We start from the raw sequence: 21,192 nt of genomic DNA, 5'->3' as shown, positions 1-21,192 counted from the left end.
GGCTGTTTCTCCCCTCTTCTTTACATTGAGCAGTAATCTGATATGATCCACTGATAGACTTCACACATAAGCCATAAGCTTCTCTTTGTTTTAGTATGTATTAGGCCCTTGAATACTCGGTATAAGTGCTAGCAATTTAGATTATTGCTGGTCATTTTTCTTAGCTTTAAAAAATGGAAAGTCCTTGTTCTTTTTGTGTTCAATTCCCAGAGTGAAAATGCTCGTCTGGCACTGTGTGAGCATCCTCAGTGGACCCCGGTTGTGGTGATCCTGGGACTCCTGCAATGCAGCATTCCCCCTGTTCTAAAAGCAGAGCTGCTCAAGACCCTTGCAGCTTTTGGAAAATCTCCTGAAATTGCTGCTTCCCTCTGGCAGTCGTTGGAATACACTCAGGTAGTATTACAAACTCTCTTATTTATTACAGTTTGGAAAGTGAGGCTTGATACTGTGGCAGAAGCAAGAGCATCCAGTTCGCAACTCACAGTATACCATGACCTTCCCAGTTAGACAGTTACGACTATAGTACTGAGCATAGCATCAGAAACGAGCCACCTTGGGTTTTTCTCTTGGATCAGTTGACAGCTTCACCAGGTTACTGGAGATGGGTTCTTCTCTTAAGACTTTGTTTTTCAGTGTCTGTGAGAAATTAATAAATGGACAGAATTCCTCCACTCGTCTTTGAGATGAGGATAAGAGCCTTCAGGCATTATTTATACTCATTAAATGTGGGGAACATCCGCTTTTCTTTTTTGCTTCGTCTGTGTCCTCCTGTCCCACACGAGAAGAATGAAGAATCTCTCTTTCAACTTTCTTTAGACGTAAAGCGTACTGGCATTTTTCTGTGAAGGTGTAGTTATTCAATGTATATGCTAAATTTAAAAAGGAGACTAATGATGTGCTTTACAGAAATAACTCTAGGAAAATGGTGAGATGGAATATGTGTTTGTCTAAAAAAACACTACAACATACAGGTGCCAGTGATTGTAACTTTGTTTTGAAGCAGTAAGATATTCTAGTTATTTTCTAACCTGTGTCCTGAAGATGTAATGATACCTGTGTCCTGAAGATGTAATGAAGGGAGCTGGTATGAACCGAGAGGCTGAGTCACTTTTGGTTTAGTATTAATGCTTCATTTTTGCATGTAAAAGTGTGTCAGTACTTCATGTCCTAAGTGCTTATACTGCTCCTTTATAATGAAAATGCAATATGAGTGGGTTTAGACATTTCTATCCTTAGAACAAGACTTCTTTTTAAAGGCTGCTGCCTGATAGTATATTTTCAACTTGTAAGAATGTCAAGTAACATGACATTAAGCGTAATTAACTATACCATATACTGCTCTATGTTCCTAGCAAGGTCAGGTCGGAACAGCTTAAACTCAAAACTTTTGCCCACATAAGAAACCTGTTCAAACCTGTTCTTGACACATTTAATTATTGGTTTTCTGGTGCTAATAGTAGGGCTGGTCTTGAACACTGGTGAGATTTTTGTCCCATAAATCCTCTTAAGATTCATTCCTGGAATATCTCAGGAAATTTGCTGAAAATACATCTCATGTGCACTTAGAAACCATCAGTTTTCTGAAGCCCAAATAATTGGAGCTTCTACCTGAACCCTGCACAGTTGCTGATGAAAGTCCATCAGAGACTTCTCAATTGTCCTCTCTGATTAGCATCATAAGATACACACACCTGTGGGTGTGAATATGACTGTTTATATTACAGAGTCACTGCTTTTCATTGAGGAGTAGGGAATGCTTCTAACATCTCATTCTTATTATTTTAAGATACTGCAGACCGTAAGGGTTCCAAGCCAGAGGCAAGCGATTGGTATCGAGGTAAAGTTTTCCTTTGAGTTTAAATGCTCTACTCGTACATTCACATGATGAAAGTTAACAAAAAGTATTCTTATACCCTGTGAGGTTCCTTATAATTTTCAAGTTTAATATGTTTTCATTTGAAGTGTTGTCTGGTCAGTGTTGAAATGGACATGACATTTTTCCTGAGAGGAAGCAAAATACTTCAGGTTTCAGAGTTGGGAAAGGATGTTCTACGGCAGCCACCCAAACTGAAAGTTTGCGTTGAACCCAGTTTAATTGGATTACTTGGGTCAACCTGAAGTGAGAATTTACTTGTTTTAGTTTCTTTGCTCCTCTCTCTACACTCCCCCTCTCTTTTTCAAAAAGAAACATAGAAGATTTGTATTTTTAATTCACACCTGGGAACAATACATGGGAATTTGAAATTCTTCCATCTGATTAATTCAATTTATATGATACTTTGGTGTCTTTTCCTCTAAATGAAAAATGGTGAGATAACGTATCTTTTGGTGTGATGATAATTATGATGACTATCTCAATACTAGTGAGTCAATGTCTGCAAAATGTTGTGTACTTTATAGCTGATGGTTTCATATTACTAAATTTCTTTATTTTTTCTTTTGGAAGGTTGAACTAAATGAAATAGAATCCCGGTGTGAAGAATACCCGTTGACTCGGGCCTTTTGCCAGCTTATTAGTACCCTGGTGGAGAGCTCATTTCCTTCTAATTTAGGTGCTGGCCTGAGGCCCCCTGGCTTTGACCCTTATTTGCAGTTCCTCAGAGATTCTGTGTTTCTCCGATTCCGCACAAGAGCTTACCGGAGAGCAGCTGAAAAGGTAATATACAGAGAAAACCTATTTTCTCCTTACTCATTTATTGCTGCTTTTTCTCTTATTAAAGGTATGAGATGCTGTAAATTCATTTTAGCTTTTGGCAATCAGTAAAATTCATAGTTTTAACACAGAGATGTCCGTGATCTGATTAGTTTATGTGCATTAAAAAAAATGAATTTGGGCACTAAAACCAAAGCACTGACTTTTTAGTGACGGTAATTCAATTGATACAAATTCATAGTTACTCAGATCCTTAACTGAACACATTTTGACCAAAATTGAACCAAAAATGTCACACCTTTGTCAGTTGGAAACATATCATCCTTTATTGAGGTGATTTAGTTTAGAGATTGAAATAAGTTGAAACTTGCACACCAATTTCTCTTGATTAGTAGCACTTCTGGATTATGAAGCCTTGTCATGATAGGAAGACGTATTGTGATCTGTCAGTTATGTTTGCCAGGGATGGAGGCTGAGGGAGCACTGACATTTACATACGTATTTCCTCTGGTTGCGACACACTTGCAACTGAACTTACTGTATATATCATCTTACGTAATTCCGTTATTACTGTGAGGCAGGTACTGTGAACATTCCCATTTTACAGATGGAGGCTTAGCAAGGTTAAGGAACTTGCCTAAGGTCCAGAACCAAGATTTGAACCTAGGACTCTGATTCCAGATTCAAGCTCATAACCACTAAGCTATGTAAGAGACCCTTTCAGGTTCTGACGTAATTCACTTAGTCTATAATGTTTATTGCCTCGCAGAATACGCTTGGATGTATCTTGTAGGGACATTTCTACTTTATAATTTGCTGTTTTTGAACCTGTTGGGTTTATTTGTTGTTATATTAGTGATTATAAAAATAATTTTGTTTGTGCTAATTTGGGACAATTAGGAACCTATAGAAAAATGTAAGAAGAAATTATATTATCCATAATCCTGTTGCCAAAGGAAGGATAACGTATCCTTCTTCATATATACATATATCCATATACGTATATCCATATATACGTATATCATATATACGTATATCCATATATACGTATATCCATATATGCGTATATCCACACACACACACACACACACACACACACACACACACGTACGTGCGCGCGCACTTAAATTGAGATAGTTAACATTCGTTTGTATCTCTTTTTGGCCGCTAAATACAGTATCATGAGCACTTTTTCATGCCATCAAAGATTCTTTGGAAACCATCTCTTCATTGATTGCATAATCATTACTTGTATGTAGCATGGTGTATGTATTCATTATTACCCTTTCATTGGACACAGTTTGTTTCTAATACTTAGTCCCAAATAACTGAAACTCATTTTTTGTCTGTTGTTTTATGATTTTTGCTTCTCACATAGTTAAAATAAATACTGGGAGAGGTGTACATTTAAGTCCTAAAATTACCTCTTTAACATCTATTTCCTTATTGGATGAAAACAATGACAGCAGCCATGCCTTGTTAATAAAAGGCATTTCAGATGCTGAATAATGGATGCTGGCAATTGTGACCTCTTCAGCCAAATGCTCTGATACGTTTTCACACTTGTCTCAAGTACCTTATTTGCCTTTTCTTAAAAAGGTCATTATGACCTCAGGGTTTAGATCTTGAGTCAGCCATGTTCTTGCCAGGGGTTACTGTTTTTCATTCATGCATCTGGACCCTTCCAGTGCTGCTGTTTCCCCTAGTTACACTGATTTCAGTTCCACCCCAACATATTTACCCTCAGGCATTTTTCCTCAACTTCATGGATTCTTTTCACTTGAAAGTCTTCTTCAGGTTTAACTTCTGTCACTGTATTTTAGAACATTAGCTTCTCACAAAAACAGTGCTTTACATTGAGATAAATAACATAGACATAGAGCTAGTATATATATATTTATAAATCCTAAAATCATTCATTATGTGGTGATAATAAGCCTTTTTTACTTAAATAAGTGATCTTGAAGTTTTTGGAAAATATAGATAGGTGGATAATTTAAAAATAATAATAAAAAAAATCACTGTATAATCCTAATTCCTAGACTCAGCCTTGATAAAATTATGTGTAGTGGAAATTATTTTAAAATAATAATTTAAAAAACCACCCTAACTACAGTTACCAGCCTCAGCCTTAATAAATTCTTTGCAGTGGAATTGTTTTTAGAACAAAGTTTTAATTTTGCCATCTATACTATTATACATGTTTTTCCTTTGGCATAAATATTTTTCCTCATCACATACCTTTTAAAAATCATTTTTTTTAACATTTATTTTTGAGAGAGAGAGAGAGAGAGAGAAAGAGCACAAGCAGGGGAGGGGCAGAGAAAAAGGGAGACACAGAATCAGAAGCAGGCTCCAGGCTCTGAGCTGTCAGCACAGAGCCAGATGCGGAGCTCGAACTCACAGACCATGAGATCATGACCCGAGCCAAAGCTGGATACTTACCCAACTGAGCCACCCAGGTGCCCCTTAAAAAACTATTTTTAACAAAAAGATATTAATGGGTCCATTAGGGGCAAGCGTCCCTTGAGTCTTCTTAACTTGTTTGGCTAGAGTCATATAAGATAGAATACTGGTCTGGGAAAAGAAGTGTAGGGCTTAATTTCCAGCATGTTTGCTACCAAGCTTTATGGTTTGGGGAAGTTATTCATGCTCTGAGCTTCATTAACTTTCTTTGTGATATAAGGGCGGTTAGATGATTTCTCGGCCCCTTTACAACCTGAGAATTTTCGAGAAAATATGAAATATTTGACACTTTGGAGAAGGGACTTCAGTCATGTTCCGGAGAAAAGTGGGAGGAATGAAAAGCTTAATAAGGCCGTCACCTTGGACTGTTTTATCATTACTGTAATATTTGTCTCTTTCTATAGTGGGAAGTTGCTGAGGTTGTTTTGGAAGTGTTTTATAAATTGCTCAGAGATTATGAGCCTCAACTTGAAGATTTTGTAGACCAGTTTGTGGAATTACAAGGTAATTTATCACTTCCAAGTATGCTGTCAACTATTGATAAAGCTATTTATAACTTATATATATAAGATACAGATTATTTCTAAGTTAATGAATTAAGTTGGGATATAATCTTTTTTTGTTACATTGTCTTAGTTATTTTAATTGTTCTGAGCAAGAGAAAATAAAGTAAAATTTTGCTGAATGAAAGAAAGAACACCTCCTTATAGATCCTTTAAGGAGTTAACATAGGTAACTAACTACTATGAGCAAATCAGCCCTTGGGGAATTACCACTGTGTACAGTTTGTGCCATTGTCTCTAAATTGAAAGTAGCCCGTTTAGATGCCATTTAATTTACAAGTCTCATATATTTCATATAAATCAAGGGTATGACAAAAATACTAACTGACCATCTCCTGGACTGTGTTACGTTCTATTTAGGAGAAGAAATCATAGCCTACAAACCACCAGGATTTAGTCTGATGTATCATCTTCTGAATGAGTCACCAACGTTGGAGCTTGCTCTTAGTTTGCTGGAGGAAGGCGTTAAGCAGCTGGATACCTATGCCCCTTTCCCTGGTGTGTGCCTGAATGTCTTAACGTCTTGAAAACAGTTTTGATATTTTCTTTTTTTATAAATGGAGGTTTGAAAGAGATGATTTTTGAAGTCCTTTTTTACTGTAAGATTCTCTATATCCACAGTGGTGGTTTCAGTGAGTCATACAAGCAAAGTATATTAAAAGTGAAAGAGTAAGGTACAGAGACTGTCAGTAGAACTGTGTTTCATTGCATGGTCTTTTATAGGTAATTATAATGATCTTTCTTTCACTTTGATGTCTCTAATGTGCTTACATTTAAATCTAATGCACTTTTTGTTTCTTGTCCATATGGTATTTGTCAAGGCACTTACTATCGTGCCTGATACAGTGTTTGATAAATTTCACTTAATATCATTATTACTGCTAATTATCATGGTTTATTGAGTGCTTCGTATGTACTTGGTGCTGTTAAGAGCACATTTAACACATTTAATCTGTACAAAAGCCCTTTGTGGTAGATGTTATTACTTCCAGTTTGTAAATAAGGAAATTGTGTAAGAGAGAGGTTTTGCATCTTTACCTGCAGCAAGTTTTAGGGCTGTGATTTGAATTTAGGCAGTTTGGCTCAAGAGCCCATGTATTTTAAATTTGAATGGTGGGTTTATGGGTGATCCTTGTTCAAATTCTCAATTTCTTTATTTGCACGTTTTCTGCAATGAGCATGTATCACTCTAAATCGCTTACTAGGTCTTGGCACCATTCACACTGACATTCAAAGATAAAAATCTTTGTTGTGGGGGCCGTCCTGTGCTTTGTAGGCTCTACCCACTAGATCCCTGTAGTGCTTTCCCAGTTGTGACAACCAAAAGTATCTCCAGACCTTGCCAGGTGTCTTCTGGGGCCTAAATCACCCCCATCCGAGAACCATTGCTTTAAATAATCAAGGAAGAGATCAGGGAAAATGACGAGAGGCCATTGCATACAAAGAATCTTGAGTTACCAAATTACTGTGAATTGCTCGAGTGAACAGTTTTATGAAGTTGCTGCTGTAAGTGACCTTCTGAGGGCTTTTTGAGTCCAGAATTTGTCCTTTAGCTTGTTTTCCTAAGAACTATGTGTTTTTAAGATTCATGTAGAACTTTCTAATTTTCTTTGTAATTTTTTCTAGGGAAGAAGCATCTGGAGAAAGCAGTGCAGCACTGCCTTGCCCTTCTCAATCTTACTCTGCAAAAGGAAAATCTCTTTATGGATCTTCTAAGAGAGAGTCAGCTAGCTCTAATAGTCTCTCCTTTAGAACAGCTATTACAGGGAATCAATCCCAGAACTAAGAAGGCCGATAATGTGGTGAATATTGCCAGGTAAGTTACATTTGTAGGTAGAAAAATGTCTAAATAAAATCACGTGGGCATTCTACCTTTGATTTCCAAATCTGATCAGATCTCTCATTCATTACTTGGCGAGTGGGGTAAGTGGGGCTCGTTTTGTTCTTACCTTCCTTAGCCCCTCTGATTTTAATTTCTCTGACCTTTACAATTCCTTTTTCTTCTTCCTTAATGGATTCTGTTCCTAAACATTTCTAAGTATAAAATGACATTACTTTGGTACTATTTGTCTCCTGTAGGGAGACTGGGTGTTTGGAGGACAAGGCTAGGGAGCAAACTTCTCACTGTATATGTCCTAGCTTCCAGTGGCTTGCTTGGCACTGTTTGTTTTGTGACTTACAGAGACATCACCCCGATTACTGTCTTCAGTTTCACATGGTGTTCTCCTTGTGTGCGTATCTATTCCAAATTCCCCCTTTTAATAAGGACAGCAGTCGTTGGACCAGGGTTTTCCCTAATGACTTCACGTTAAATTGACTGACTGTGTCTACAAAGACCCTGTTTCCAAAAGTTCACTTTGGGTTCAGTATCAGTGATTGAATTTTGGAGGAATGCAGTTCAACCCATGATAGACTGTATCTAGTTAGAATGGAAGTCATTGTCTAATTTACCCAAGAGTGCTCTACGACCCTGATTCTATATGTTCTTTGTTGAGAAGAGTGTTTTAAAAGCCAAAAGTTGTGTCACATTGTTCCTCAAATGTTTTCTTGTTTTAAAGATACCTATATCATGGCAATACTAATCCCGAATTGGCTTTTGAAAGTGCCAAGATCCTCTGCTGTATCTCTTGTAACTCCAATATTCAGATAAAATTGGTTGGAGATTTCACACATGACCAGGTAATTGATGTTCTTGTTATTTCTTAATGCTTATTTATTTTTTGAGAGAGAGAGAGGGAGAGGGAGGGAACAGAGAGAGACGGGGACAGAGGATCTGAAGCAGGCTCCATGCTGACAGCAGAGAGCCTGATGCGGGGCCCGAACTCACAAACTGTGAGATACGACCTGAGCCGAAGTCGGATGCTTCACTGACCGAGCCACCCAGACACCCCATGTTGTTACTTCTTTTGGGTCATTCTGAGTACGTATGGAAGTCACAGTTGTCTATTAGAGGAATCATATTCTTGTTTATGAGACAGTTCTGTGAGAGTAAGTAGACTTATATATGACGGTGAAACCTGTTCATCAACTGGGCTGTGATTCGTGTTTGCGGATGTCGCCATCCGCAGTGACAGTGCACAGGCTGTAGTGTGTGATTGTGCTGTCTGTGCTGTCGTGCGTGGACAGGAGGGCGTAGCGGGACTGTTGCTCCTCTAATAGAGCAGTTGAAGTGATGAGGTTTGTAAGTGCAGCTTCTGCTTGTATTTTGCATCTGTTGTTTCTCCCTCTGTCAGTTGGGTACAATCTGAGGGAGCCTCTGCAATTCTCAGTGTTTCTCACTGTTGAGTTGTCTACTTCTGTGGCTTTCTGGTGACTTACATTTGTGTCACTCCATTGGCTATTGCACTATAGACAGTTTTCAGATGTTCATTTAATCCAATTTATAGTCCCTTTCTATTCCGAATAGCTCGCTGAATAGCTACTATTGGGGAATCTGCTGCTTTTTTTCCCTCTTTATAGGCGTTTGTCCCATTGTATCTTCATGTTAGAAACCACTGCTTTTAGCTAGTTGTATTTTGTTGTGTCTTCCTTCACAGTGTTTTAAAATAGGGACTACTCTGGCATTTTGGATGGGACAGATCTTCATTTTCTGTGTCACTCTTGCTCATATTGCAAGTCTCTTAGCATCCCTAGATGCTTTACTACAGTCTTTACTACTGTCTATCAGTAGTAAACTCTGGTTGTGACAACTCAGAAGGCTCTCACATATTTCTTTTTGTCTTTTTTTGAGTTTATTTATTTATTTTGAGAAAGAGTATGAGCAGGGGAGGGGCAGAGAGAGAGAATACCAAGCAGGCTCTGCTCTGTCAGCACAGAGCCCATTATGGGGCTTGAACGCAAACCATGAGATTGTGACCTGAGCTGAAATCAAGAGTTGGGCATTTAACCCACTGAGCTATCCAGGTGCCCCTGGCGTCACATATTTCCCAAAGTGCCATCTGGAGTGTCAGTACCACCCAGGTTGAGAACCACTGTTTATAGTAAAATATTGATGTCTAATCTGGCCTTTGGATGAGGTTCTTGAAAACTACATGATAGGGGATGTAGTAGGTGAGGTTCTCAGCTCACTCATATTAAAAAAATGTTTTTAATGTTTATTTATTTTTGACAGAGACAGAGCATGAGCAGGGGAGGGGCAGAGACAGAGAGGGAGACACAGAATCCGAAGCAGGTCCTAGGCTGTGAGCTATCAGCACAGAGCCCGAAGCGGGGCTCTAACTCACAAACCGTGAGATCATGACCTGAGCTGAAGTTGCATGCTTAACCGAGTCAGCCAAGGTGCCCCTCACTCATATACATTTGAGTATGAATTATTATGACCAGTTTTAACATCCTGCTATATTCCTCGAGGAGATTAAGTAGTATCTAATCTCTCAGCCCAGAAACATAAAACTGGTGACAGGCAAAACATTTGTAAAGAGAGAAGATGAGAATTTTATATTTTATTTTAGTTAAGATCCCATACCATTGGGTATATAAATGAAGAGGTCATGAGATGGCAATTTAATGTATTTTTTTTTAAAAACACTGATTTGAGGGGCGCCTGGGTGGCTTGGTCAGTTGAGCGTCTGACTTCGGCTCAGGTCATGATCTCACAGTTCGTGGGTTTGAGCCCCACATCAGGCTCTGTGCTGATGGCTTAGAGCCTGAAGCCTGCTTCAAATTCTATGTCTCCCTCTCTCTCTGCTCCTCCCCTGCTTATGCTCTGTCTCTCTCTCCTTCAAAAGTAAATAAAAACATTGAAAAAAAAATAAAAATAAAAACTGATTTAATTCTTTCGGAAATAAAATTGGGGAAGCAAGTTTTGAAACCGAGAAAGTGTTAAAAATTTTGTTTCTTGGGGCACCTGAGTGGCTCAGTTGGTTAAGCATCTGACTCTTGATTTTAGCTCAGGTCATGATCTCACGCCTGTGACATCGAGCCCTGTGTTGGGATTCTCTCTCTCTCCCTCCCTCCGTCTCTCTCTCTCTCTCTCTCTCTCTCTCTCTCTCTCTCTCTCTCCCCCCCTCCCCCGCTTTTGCTTGCACTCTCTCTTTCTCCCTCACAATAAATAAACATTTAAAGAAAATTTTGTTTTTTCAATTATTTCTATAGAGAGCTATCTTACTACTATTTCAGGAACTGAGTTTCCTATTAAAAGTGTAACTGAAACCTAAATACTTTAGAGATTTGCCTTTTTTCTTTAGAGACAAATGTTTGTGAATGTATATCACATTTATCATAGTTTCTCTCACATTATTAAAGAACTTTATAAATTTGTCTTTTAACAAATCTTTATATGACTCCAGAGTGTAAGTCAGAAGTTGATGGCTGGATTTGTGGAATGTTTGGATAGTGAAGACACAGAAGAATTTGTACGTCTAGAAGAGGGTATGTATTTCTTTCTTTCTTTCTTTTAATTTTTTAAATGTTTGTATATTTTTGAGAGAGAGAGAGACAGAGACAGAGTGTGAGTGGGTGAGGGGCAGAGAGAGAGAGGGAGAAACAGAATCCAAAGCAGGCTCCAGGCTCTGAGCTGTCAGCACAGAGCCCGACGCATGGCTCAGGCTCACGAACTGTGAGATTATGACCTGAGCTCAAGTCGGACGCTTAACCGACTGAGCCATGCAGGCGCCCCTAGAAGAGGGTATGTCTTATATTAATGTATTCATTTTTCACTTTATATAAATACTTAATATAAAGAAAACTGTTAACTGTCTATTGGCGATGATAGAGAAGTTTGGAAATCTGCTGGTACAAACCTGTAAGGTTTTGTGGAAACCTCTTCGACAAATGTGAACTCACTGTGATGGCTAATGAGGTAAACTTGAAGAAAAACATGGAGGTTTGGAATGCAAGCTATATATATTTAAATGTGGTTTATGTTGATTTTTGTTTTGTTTTGTAATTTTGTTTTGTGGGTTTCCACATGAAGGATCAGAACTTGAGAAGAAACTAGCTGGAATCCGTCAGGAAACAAGAATCCACATCTTGAATCTTCTCATAACCTCTCTGGAGCGCAATCCACCCAATCTTGCTCTCTACCTGTTGGGCTTTGAATTGAAGAAGCCTGTCAGTACCACAAACCTACAGGATCCAGGTACAGCCATAAGACACACAGACATTTCTTTCTTGTCGTATTTGTTTAGCTAAGTGATCATTCGTTGAGTTCTGGACTCATGGGATAATTCACTGAAAGTGAGAGGTCATGTGGTAGGTCAATCTTTAGGACTTAGACAAAGTCTGGACAAATTAAGCCTTGGAAAATTAGCATTGATTAATTTTCGGTGTCAGTATTTGAAAGGGTGTTTACAGTAGAACACATGTTTATGGAATTTAACTTTCTAAAGGTATTTTAATGTCTTAATGCGGAAATTTAAAAGTTGAATTTCTTTTTGGTTTCACGTAGGAGTCTTAGGCTGCCCTCGAACATGCCTTCATGCCATTTTAAACATCTTGGAGAAAGGAACTGAAGGGAGAACAGGTCCAGTGGCAGTGAGAGAATCTCCTCAGCTCGCTGAGCTATGTTACCAGGTACATAGAAGGCTGCATTTCATAGCGCTCAGTAGAAGAAATGTAACTAGATGCTTGACTATATCACAGATGCAGAAGTGTAACGATAAGACTTGAGTTGAAATGAGTTTATCTGGTAGTTTGCCTTGTCTTTCATATATAGATTAAGTCCCTAAAACAGAGACCCCCAGATCCTATAGATCTACAGGTCCTATGTGTTGCTCACTTGAAAAATGAGAGAAAATTCGAGGTGGATTTTGACCTGCTAGTGTAGAAAGTTTCCAGTGGTTCTGTTGCATGTTGTTTCTTTTTGGTGAAGACAGCAGTGGATTTGGCTCAGAAGACCTCTGATTCTCATCTCTGTGATTTAGCTAGTTAGTCAGCTAAATCACCTTGGGCATGTCACAAAACTTCTGCTGAGTTTTTTAGTTTGTGCAGTGGGTTGTTATGAGGCTTAACTGAGAATGTAAGATGTGGATGAAAGTCCTTTTTTTTTTTTTTTAAGTTTATTTTGAGAGAGAGAGAGAGAGAGAGAGTGGGAGGGGCAGAGACCTAGAGAGAGAGAGAAAATCCCAAGCACACTCCTCACTACCAGCACAGAGCCCAAAATGGGGCGCAAACTTACGAACCGTGAGAGCATGACCTGAGCCGAAACCAAGAGTTAGACACTTAACTGACTATTACCTGTTAGCTTAACTGACTATTAACTGCCACCCAGGTGCCCCCGAAAGCGCTTTTTAAGAACCATGTGAATCCTGCAGCTCTGGAGCTAGATGTAGGGTGGTGGAAAGTCCAGTTGTTTAAACTAGGATGAGAACCTCTGCTTTGCTTGTGTTCACTTATGATTATTTCTTGTTTCATTCATTTGGTGTTTTAAGAACTAGGCTTTATAGGATGCGACTAATTTCTCAATTTCAGTAGCGCCTTGGTTTACATTGCCATAAGAAAGGCGTCGTTGACCTATAGCGAGCTGGACGTTTTTCTTTATTCTCCTGTTTCTCTTTTTGTAATTCCCTTCTATTTTCTTCTATCTTCTGGTTGTCCAGACAGCCCTTCACTGTAAGTACTAGAATCAAAATGAATTCTTCCTTAATGGGGGAATCAACTTGATGTACATTTTAACAGCATTACAGAATTCGACATATTTAGATAGAAGTAGTCGATAAGCTTAATCATCTAGGCTAAAGGAGTTAGGCAAGTGAAGTAAGTGAATGAAGCCAGATGTAAGACAAAAAAGGTTGGGAGAGGGAGGAGGAGGAGGAGGATCTGGCAGACCGGGAAGCACGTGCACTGCTAGTTTTCACCACGTCAGCATGTGGGTCCTGGTTTGCCAGATTCTCTGGTTTTTAATACACTGTACTGGCCAAAGGAAGCATGTCTGTACCAGCAGTCTGCCAGCTTATTACATAGGCTCTGTGACTTTGCTACTCCAAGTGTGGTCCAGCCTCAGCAGCAGCACTCCTGGGAGCTTGTTAGAGCAGAATCTCAGGCCCCACTCCAGGCCGCTGAGTCAGAATCTGCATTTTAATGAGGCACTGCTCCATTTTTCATGAAAGATGCTTCCTTCACCTATAGATTTATACTTCACTCTGCTTCAGAAAAAAAATTCAAACTTTGAAGAGCTTGTGAGTTTAGATAACTCTGATTGTAGCAAAGAGAACTAGTTTGGACCTTACTGATAACCTTCCTCTCCCGGCAGTATGCGACTTTCTGGGTGCAGAAGTTGAGATTGAGCCTAGACCTGTGCTCTCTCCTCTCAGGATGGACATTTTTCTTGCCTGGTCTTGGGAACTAGGGAGGTTTTTAGGCACATGCTTGTAAAATGGCTAGTAGTGCTTTGGGAACTCCTTTTCTGTGTCCTTCCTCTAATATATTACTCGTCCCACATCTTTGAGCCTCTATTCTTGTATCTTCTTAACTGATCATCTGATACGATTGACTGATTTTGTTTTGTTTGAAGACGTTCATTATCAGCTTATCAAATTTTTATTTGTTAATAGAGTATCAAAAATAATGTCAAAGCTATTTGAAAGACAACATGCATCTACAGTAGAACTGTTTAAGTTTTTACTTTGTGTTCGTATCTTTCTTCCTTGTGTATACCTGTTTGTATAGTTACATTCAGCTGACAGTTTTGTGTCCTTTCCCCCTCTCTGTATGAACTTTCTGTACATTATATCCAAGTTTTTACTTTGCTCTAACAAACACCTTTAGTTACTTTTGTTGTTTTTTGTTTATTTTAAGAATATAATTCCAGAGGTGCCTTGGTGGCTCAGTCAGTTAAGTGTCCAACTCTTGGTTTTGGCTCAGGTCATGATCTCAGTTCGTGAATTCGAGCCCCATGCCGGGCTATGTGCTGACAGTGCAGAGCCTGCTTGGGATTCTCTCTCTCCCGCTCTCTCTCTGCCCCTTTCCCACTCGTTCTCTCTCTTTCTTTCAAAATACATAAATAACCATTTAAAAAAAGAATATAATTTCAGACATGGTTTTGCAGTTGATTGTCATTACTGGTTTTATAAATTGACAGTGAACACTGAATTGGTGAATATTGAACCATTGCTCCCAGAGAAAACATAGGTTAGAACCCTGTAAGCCTCTGTCCCGACATTTTCATTGACTGATAATTAAAGAGCCAGGTGCCCCATGACTTCAGATTTTAATTTGCAAGTAATCTTGACAATTATAGTATGCATTAAGTAGTGCCAATAACAGATGAATTTAAAATTCCTTTTACATGGAAAGCATCTAATAAGTATGTATAAAATAAATCTTTCACAAATGAAAGTTTTCACTACCACTTTGCCAAATACTAGGATTTGCTTTTTTAAGTTTTATTTATTTTTGAGAGAGAGAGCATGAGTGGGAGAGGGGCAAGAAAGAGGGGGGCGGGGACAGAGGATCTGAAGCAGGCTCTTCACTGACGGCAGAGAGCCTGATGTGGGGCTCGAACTCATGAACCGTGAGATCGTGACCTGAGCTGAAGTTGATGCTTAACCAACTGAGCCTCCCAGGCACTCCAGGATTTGCTTTTTATAGTTAAAAATTTTGCTGTTTACATTAAGAGGCCTGCCTTATTGACTGAGGTTTATTTATTTATGTATTTATGTATGTGTGTATGTGTGTATGTATGTATGTATGTATTTATTTATTTATTTTAAGTACGATCCATACCCAATGTGGGGCTTAAACTCATGTGACTCCGAAATTAAGAGTTGCAGTCCCTACTGACTGAGCCAGTGAGGCCTTAATTTTTATTTTTAATGTTTATTTATTTTTGAGAGAGAAAGAGAGGGAGGGAGTGCAAGCAGGGGAGGGGCAGAGAAAGAGAGGGACAGAGGATTGAAAGCAGGTTCTGTGCTGACAGCAGAGAGCCCGAAGAGGGGCTTGAACCTATAAACTGAGATAATCACCTGAGCCAAAGTCAGACACTTAATGGACTAAGCCATGCCCCTTAATTTTTTTATCACTAAAAAGGATGGACAATTTTTGATGGTGGGCTATATATTTTTTCCTTCCTCTCAAATGTTTTTTGCCCTTTTATCTATTTAGGTATATGATACTCATATACCTAATGGAAAGTTTTATATATCTAATAGGTATTTCTTATATTTATACAAAAGCAAGCCTTTATCCCCAATTCTATTATTTTCTGTTAAATTTTTATTTAATTTAGAGTTTATATTTGTTATTTAGTTGAATCTGGATTTCTTTGTAATTTTTTTGATTACTTCAATCCTGGTAAGTTTATTACCTTCCTAAGGTTCAACTAAATTAAGTATGGTTTTTACAAGTTGTTTCCTGGGTGCCTGGTTGGCTCAGTCAGTTAAGTGGCCGATGTTGGCTCATGTCATTATCTCACAGCTCGTGGTTCGAGCCCTGCTTTGGGCTCTGTGCTACGTGTCGGATCAAAAAGAACGGAGCCTGGAGCCTGCTTCAGATTCTGTGTCTTCCTCTCTCTCTGCCCCTCTGCTCGTGCTCTGTCTCTCTCTGCCTCTCAAAAAGTGAATTAAAACGTTAAAAAAATTTTTTAGAAGTTACTTCCAAGTGATTTGTTATTAGTAATAGTTAAAATACTTAACTATTTTACTATACTTTTTAAATTAACTATATGTATTAATAAACGTACTGAGGTTGACTTAAACATGAGTTGTATAATAATGTCATCAGCACTATTCCAATCTGTATTCTTGAGTTGGGGTGCTAATGATTGCTTATAACTGAGCATCTGTGTTTATCCATTTTTCTTAAGTTATTGATGGGTCTTAGCTTCTGTTTAGTAAATCTAAGTTCACCTTTTAACTTACAATTTATAACACAAAAGAAATGATTTGTGGATTTTTTACTTCATTTTAACTCTTTAGGTGATATATCAGTTGTGTGCGTGCTCTGATACATCTGGTCCTACTATGAGGTACTTGAGAACCAGCCAGGATTTCTTATTTTCACAGTTGCAACATTTACCTTTTTCTAACAAAGGTAGGACATTATTTTCCCATATTGTTATAACTAATTTGTGAAGTCTATGTGATTTTATTTCTATAACATTCAGGGTAGCAGTTACAGTATTTGTGGAATTCCATTTCATTTTGTTACTTTGCTTTTTTCGTTATTTTGGGTTGCTTTTGTAATTTGTCACTGAGAAGCCTCATGTTCTAGCTGCTGGCATAAAGTTATTTAAAAATAGCTTGTCAGGGATGGAATTTGATCCTTATACTACCAAATAAAATATTTAAATTGCGTTGAAGAGATAAGAAAATATCTGAGAAGATTCTGGAAATTTAGATTTTTTGAGTGACGGTGTTTAATTAAAATGTCTTGTTTTCCTTTTGTTTCTTGTGTACGTATTGAAACCACTTGAGATCTTGAAATGAGAAATAGAAAGCTAAGTATAGTGGAAATAACTGAGTTTATTGACCTAACCAACGCAATCCCAGGCTACCTCTCTTTTATAGGATTCTACTTTATATAATTTTCTTTCTGATCAATTTGTAACAATTTTCTGAATTCGATTTATATCTAGACAGTTACAGTCCATGGAGTTTTTTTTAAGGTTTTTTTTTTTTGTATTTTATTTATGTTCTGGGAAGTGTAAGCTCACGGATTTCATAATAAATTTTTATTACTAGTAATTATCTGCTTCTAATCCACGTTTTAGAGTGATGAAATGAGAGAACTTTGGGAATTATCTAATGACAAACATTTTTCGCTTCATTTTCATAATAAGCATGTCTTATTTTTAATTCTAAGATCTGTTTATATTATAAGCTTTTTAAGCAACCCTCCTTTATACCTAATTAGAAAGAAAAGTTAATGCTTTGTCTCTTACTGTGTCTGTCTTTTAAAAATCAACCTAGTTTTAAAAAAAAAACGAGTTTCGCCTGTTACTGTGGTGGTAGGGGTGGTGGTTGTAGTACTATTTGGTGTGTTTTATGTTTATACTGTTAGAATTTAGGACTTTAAATCAGGCATATTAAAAATAGTGGAGTCAGAAACTTGTATAAGTGATTCCCAGTCCTGATTTTAGGTTTCATTTTTGGTTTTGTTTCTGGAAGCGTTTCAGTGTGCACAGAGTGGGGAGGGGCTCAGTCCTTCGCGACAGCCACTTCGCTCACGGCTGCCAGGATGTGCTAAGTTCTTCTCCTCTTCTTGGTGCTGATGCGTGTCCTTGCCCTTTTCTTGATGAACTTGAGAGCCCCCCTGCCCTTGGAGACTTTGAGCAGCTGCACACTACATTGCTTTTGTGGGGTGAAGCCACACACCTCTCAGTTCATGTCCCATGTGAGCTTGGAGTGCGTGGTGAGGTGCCCTTGGTGGCTGTGCCTCAGCTTTCTCATGCTCTTGGTCACCTTGTAGCCCTGTCTGAGGCCCACAGCTGTAGGGTAGCGCAGGGCTGCGGCTGCTATGCTGTGAAGACCAACCCTAATTATATGTGAAATCACATGTCCTGGATTATCTTAAGAGAGATCATAAAATTATGCATTGGGTATTTGTTTTATGAAATAAAAGTCAAACTGCATATTAGGGCGTTTTTTTTTTTTTTACAAGTTATATATTTGAGAATTAGTGTTTGTTTTTAAGTATGAAGTGTGTGTTAATGTCAAAGTAGGACAGACTTAGAATTTTATAGATAAGTGTGAAATTATCCTGGTAATAGAAAATTGATTCTCTTTTGTTCTTCATTTGCTTTGGCTCATCTTTATAGACCTGGACGTGCTTATTTTTTTTCTCTTAGCATCTGTTTTTGCTTTTTTAATTTTCTTCCAGGGTGATAAATTATTATGATGCCAAGTTTCATAAATTATGGAGTATGTTACTTACGTGAGCAAATATCTGACGAGTTAAGGAATTTAGATCTGTTACGATCCTGTTATTATACTCTAGGAAACTAAACTCACGTATTTAACTTGCAGAGTATGAAATGTCTATGCTGAACCAGATGTCATGGCTAATGAAGACTGCCTCAATAGAACTACGGGTAACTTCTCTGAATCGTCAGCGGTCACATACCCAGAGGCTCCTACATCTCTTACTGGACGACATGCCTGTGAGACCGTACTCAGGTGAGTGTGTACGTGTTGCCATTTGTTCTCTTGTGCTGCTGACTGGTCCGTGTGAAGGCATGCGCTGCAGTCTTGCGCTTGCATGTGATTGTAGGCTAAACAAGTTCTTTCCGTCTTTAGAATTTTTTTCCTTAAAACGCAAAACTTTTAAATTCATCCCATAATTGCTATTTGATTATTGTTTGAAGCATCCGCGTTCTGCTATATTCACATATTCAGTGGAGTTTGCCACACTGAGCCAGGATGACCCAAGGTATTTTAACGTGTGTTATACATGCAAATTAAACATAAGCTTTTCTAATCATCGCATTGGTGGGAGTGGGTCTTGCCTCTTTGGGAGTTCTGATTATCCTCTTTACAATTGTGAAGTGGATCTCCTGGGGACAGAAAGAATTAGATGAATGTTGGTAAGTTCTCATCATCTTTGCATTTCAATTATCCATTTGCAGAGGGCTCTCTGACCTAGCAACAGTGATCTAGAAAAAAAAATACCTTGTTATTTCCAAATAAATTTTATGAGTATGTTGTTGTTTTTCCTGATCTGTTATTATTGATGCTCTAACAGATGGTGAAGGAGGAATAGAAGATGAAAATAGGTCTGTCTCTGGGTTCCTTCACTTTGACACTGCTACAAAAGGTAAAACCCTTTGAATCTATAATAAATTTATAGGTATATATTAAATTGCTTAAATTTGAAGAGATAATTATGACACCTGTATCTGCAAATTCTGAACTGGTATAGAAGAGCTATAGAAAGGATTAGTTGTCATTCAAAAATAACTTTTTTATAACTAGGATGAATGAATGGGAAAAAATGTTTTTGCAAATGGATGTATTAGAAATAAAATCACATTTAGATTTCAACACAGTTTTGCATTTCTGGGCTTAACATCCTTTCTTTCTCCCCCCCCCCGCCCCCCACGTTGATTTATTTGTTTTGAGAGAGAAAGTGCGAGTGTAAGCTGGGAGGACAGATAGAGAGGGAGAGAGAGCGAATCCCAAGCAGGCTCCATGCTCAGCACAGAGCCTGACTCGGGGCTCGATCTCACTACCGTGAGATCATGACCTGAGCCAAAATGAAGAGTTGGACGCTTAACCGACTGAGCCCCCCAGGTACCCCCTCAACTCCCTTTATTGAACCTAGCACTATCTTTGAGAGTGAGCTGAGTACAACGGTTTGCTCTTCTCCTCACCGTCTCAAATAAAATCGAACCACTTTCTATTTTTTCTAGTACGTCGAAAGATTCTAAGCATTCTTGACTCGATTGACTTCAGTCAGGAGATCCCTGAGCCTTTGCAGTTGGATTTCTTTGATCGGGCCCAGATCGAGCAAGTTATTGCTAACTGTGAACACAAGAATTTACGGGGACAGACAGTCTGCAACGTCAAGGTAAGGATTGTTTTAAAGTGTATGCAGTATTAAGTGGTTTAGACTTTGAGTTCTCAGACAAAAAGAGAACCATGCAGTTGTTTTCTGATAAGGGTATTGGTTTATTAGACTGTGGTTTTCACTTTTCTAACAGCAGGGAAATGAAACAGAATAGGCGACACTAGCTTTACCTCTTTAAAAGGTTCCCCATCACCTTCCTGATAGTAGTCATGCCACCTAGCTATGGAATGGTTTTACTCTCTACCAGGTAACTGGTAATGGTCTCACTAATAGGAAGAAGATATCCAAGGGCATTTGCGCTAACTTACCTGCCACAGAGGCTCCTTGGTCCCACTCAGTAATGTGAGGGACACCTAATGTTTTTGACTGGAGACCGAACAGAGTCACTTATAGATTATATATAGAGGTATCCAACACTGTTTCCACTAAGGCAGTTTATAGTAATTGCTAGAGGTTATTATTCTGAAATGGTCTGATTTTTCACTCTTTTCTCAATTCTGTAGCTTCTTCATAGAGTCCTTGTAGCTGAAGTAAATGCCCTCCAGGGTATGGCAGCCATAGGACAGAGACCTCTCCTGATGGAGGTAAGCCCTATTGAGAACTTGTTAGTTTGAATCTTCTGCCTATTTAACTGCCAGTTAGAAGACAAAACTGTAAATTGACTTGTAGTTCATCAGTTAGTAAACTACTTGAAATTAAACCTTAATGGAATCTTCCATTTTTGACTTTAAAACTTGTAAACTGAACTGAAGTTAATATCTGGATGCCAGAGTAAGTAATGTTTTTTTTTTCTGCTAGGCTAGTTTAGGATTTGCAACCTGTCCATATTGTGTATTAGACTTCCCTTGTTCTCTGTCGGTGAGGGAAGAGAGAGTGGTTTTTCATCACAGGTGGGGAGCAGTGGGTTAGAGGTCAGGTGAGAAGAACCACACACATGGAAACACAGGTGGCTAGGCCAAAGCAAGAAGCAAAGAAATAAAAGATATGTCAGGGAGACATGCCCTTGAACTTGAGTTTTAGGCAATTCCAGTGCTCTAGAGTAAGTGTAAGTAGATACTACAAAGAAAA

The 21,192-nt window shown here is 38.4% G+C and overlaps 1 protein-coding gene across 2 annotated transcripts in view; it reads left to right on the top strand.

Moving 5' to 3' along the window:
• Positions 1-21,192, top strand: part of NUP205 (nucleoporin 205) — an 84,330-nt gene that overhangs the window by 30,260 nt on the left and 32,878 nt on the right. For both annotated transcript variants that reach the window (XR_003426019.2, XM_015073065.3), the window contains exons 13-27: positions 211-393; positions 1,787-1,837; positions 2,447-2,656; positions 5,524-5,623; positions 6,043-6,180; positions 7,309-7,498; positions 8,241-8,361; positions 10,971-11,052; positions 11,597-11,761; positions 12,071-12,195; positions 16,536-16,650; positions 18,585-18,734; positions 19,300-19,371; positions 19,967-20,124; positions 20,628-20,708. Coding sequence is in view for 1 of the 2 variants with exons in the window: in XM_015073065.3 (XP_014928551.1) it covers positions 211-393; positions 1,787-1,837; positions 2,447-2,656; positions 5,524-5,623; positions 6,043-6,180; positions 7,309-7,498; positions 8,241-8,361; positions 10,971-11,052; positions 11,597-11,761; positions 12,071-12,195; positions 16,536-16,650; positions 18,585-18,734; positions 19,300-19,371; positions 19,967-20,124; positions 20,628-20,708 (1,941 nt within the window). In the remaining variant the exon portion in view is untranslated. The remainder of the gene's footprint in view (positions 1-210; positions 394-1,786; positions 1,838-2,446; positions 2,657-5,523; positions 5,624-6,042; positions 6,181-7,308; positions 7,499-8,240; positions 8,362-10,970; positions 11,053-11,596; positions 11,762-12,070; positions 12,196-16,535; positions 16,651-18,584; positions 18,735-19,299; positions 19,372-19,966; positions 20,125-20,627; positions 20,709-21,192) is intronic.

Source organism: Acinonyx jubatus, chromosome A2, assembly GCF_027475565.1.
Source record: "Acinonyx jubatus isolate Ajub_Pintada_27869175 chromosome A2, VMU_Ajub_asm_v1.0, whole genome shotgun sequence".
NCBI classification, from domain to species: Eukaryota; Metazoa; Chordata; class Mammalia; order Carnivora; family Felidae; genus Acinonyx; species Acinonyx jubatus.
This window is presented reverse-complemented; position numbering and strand designations above follow the sequence as displayed.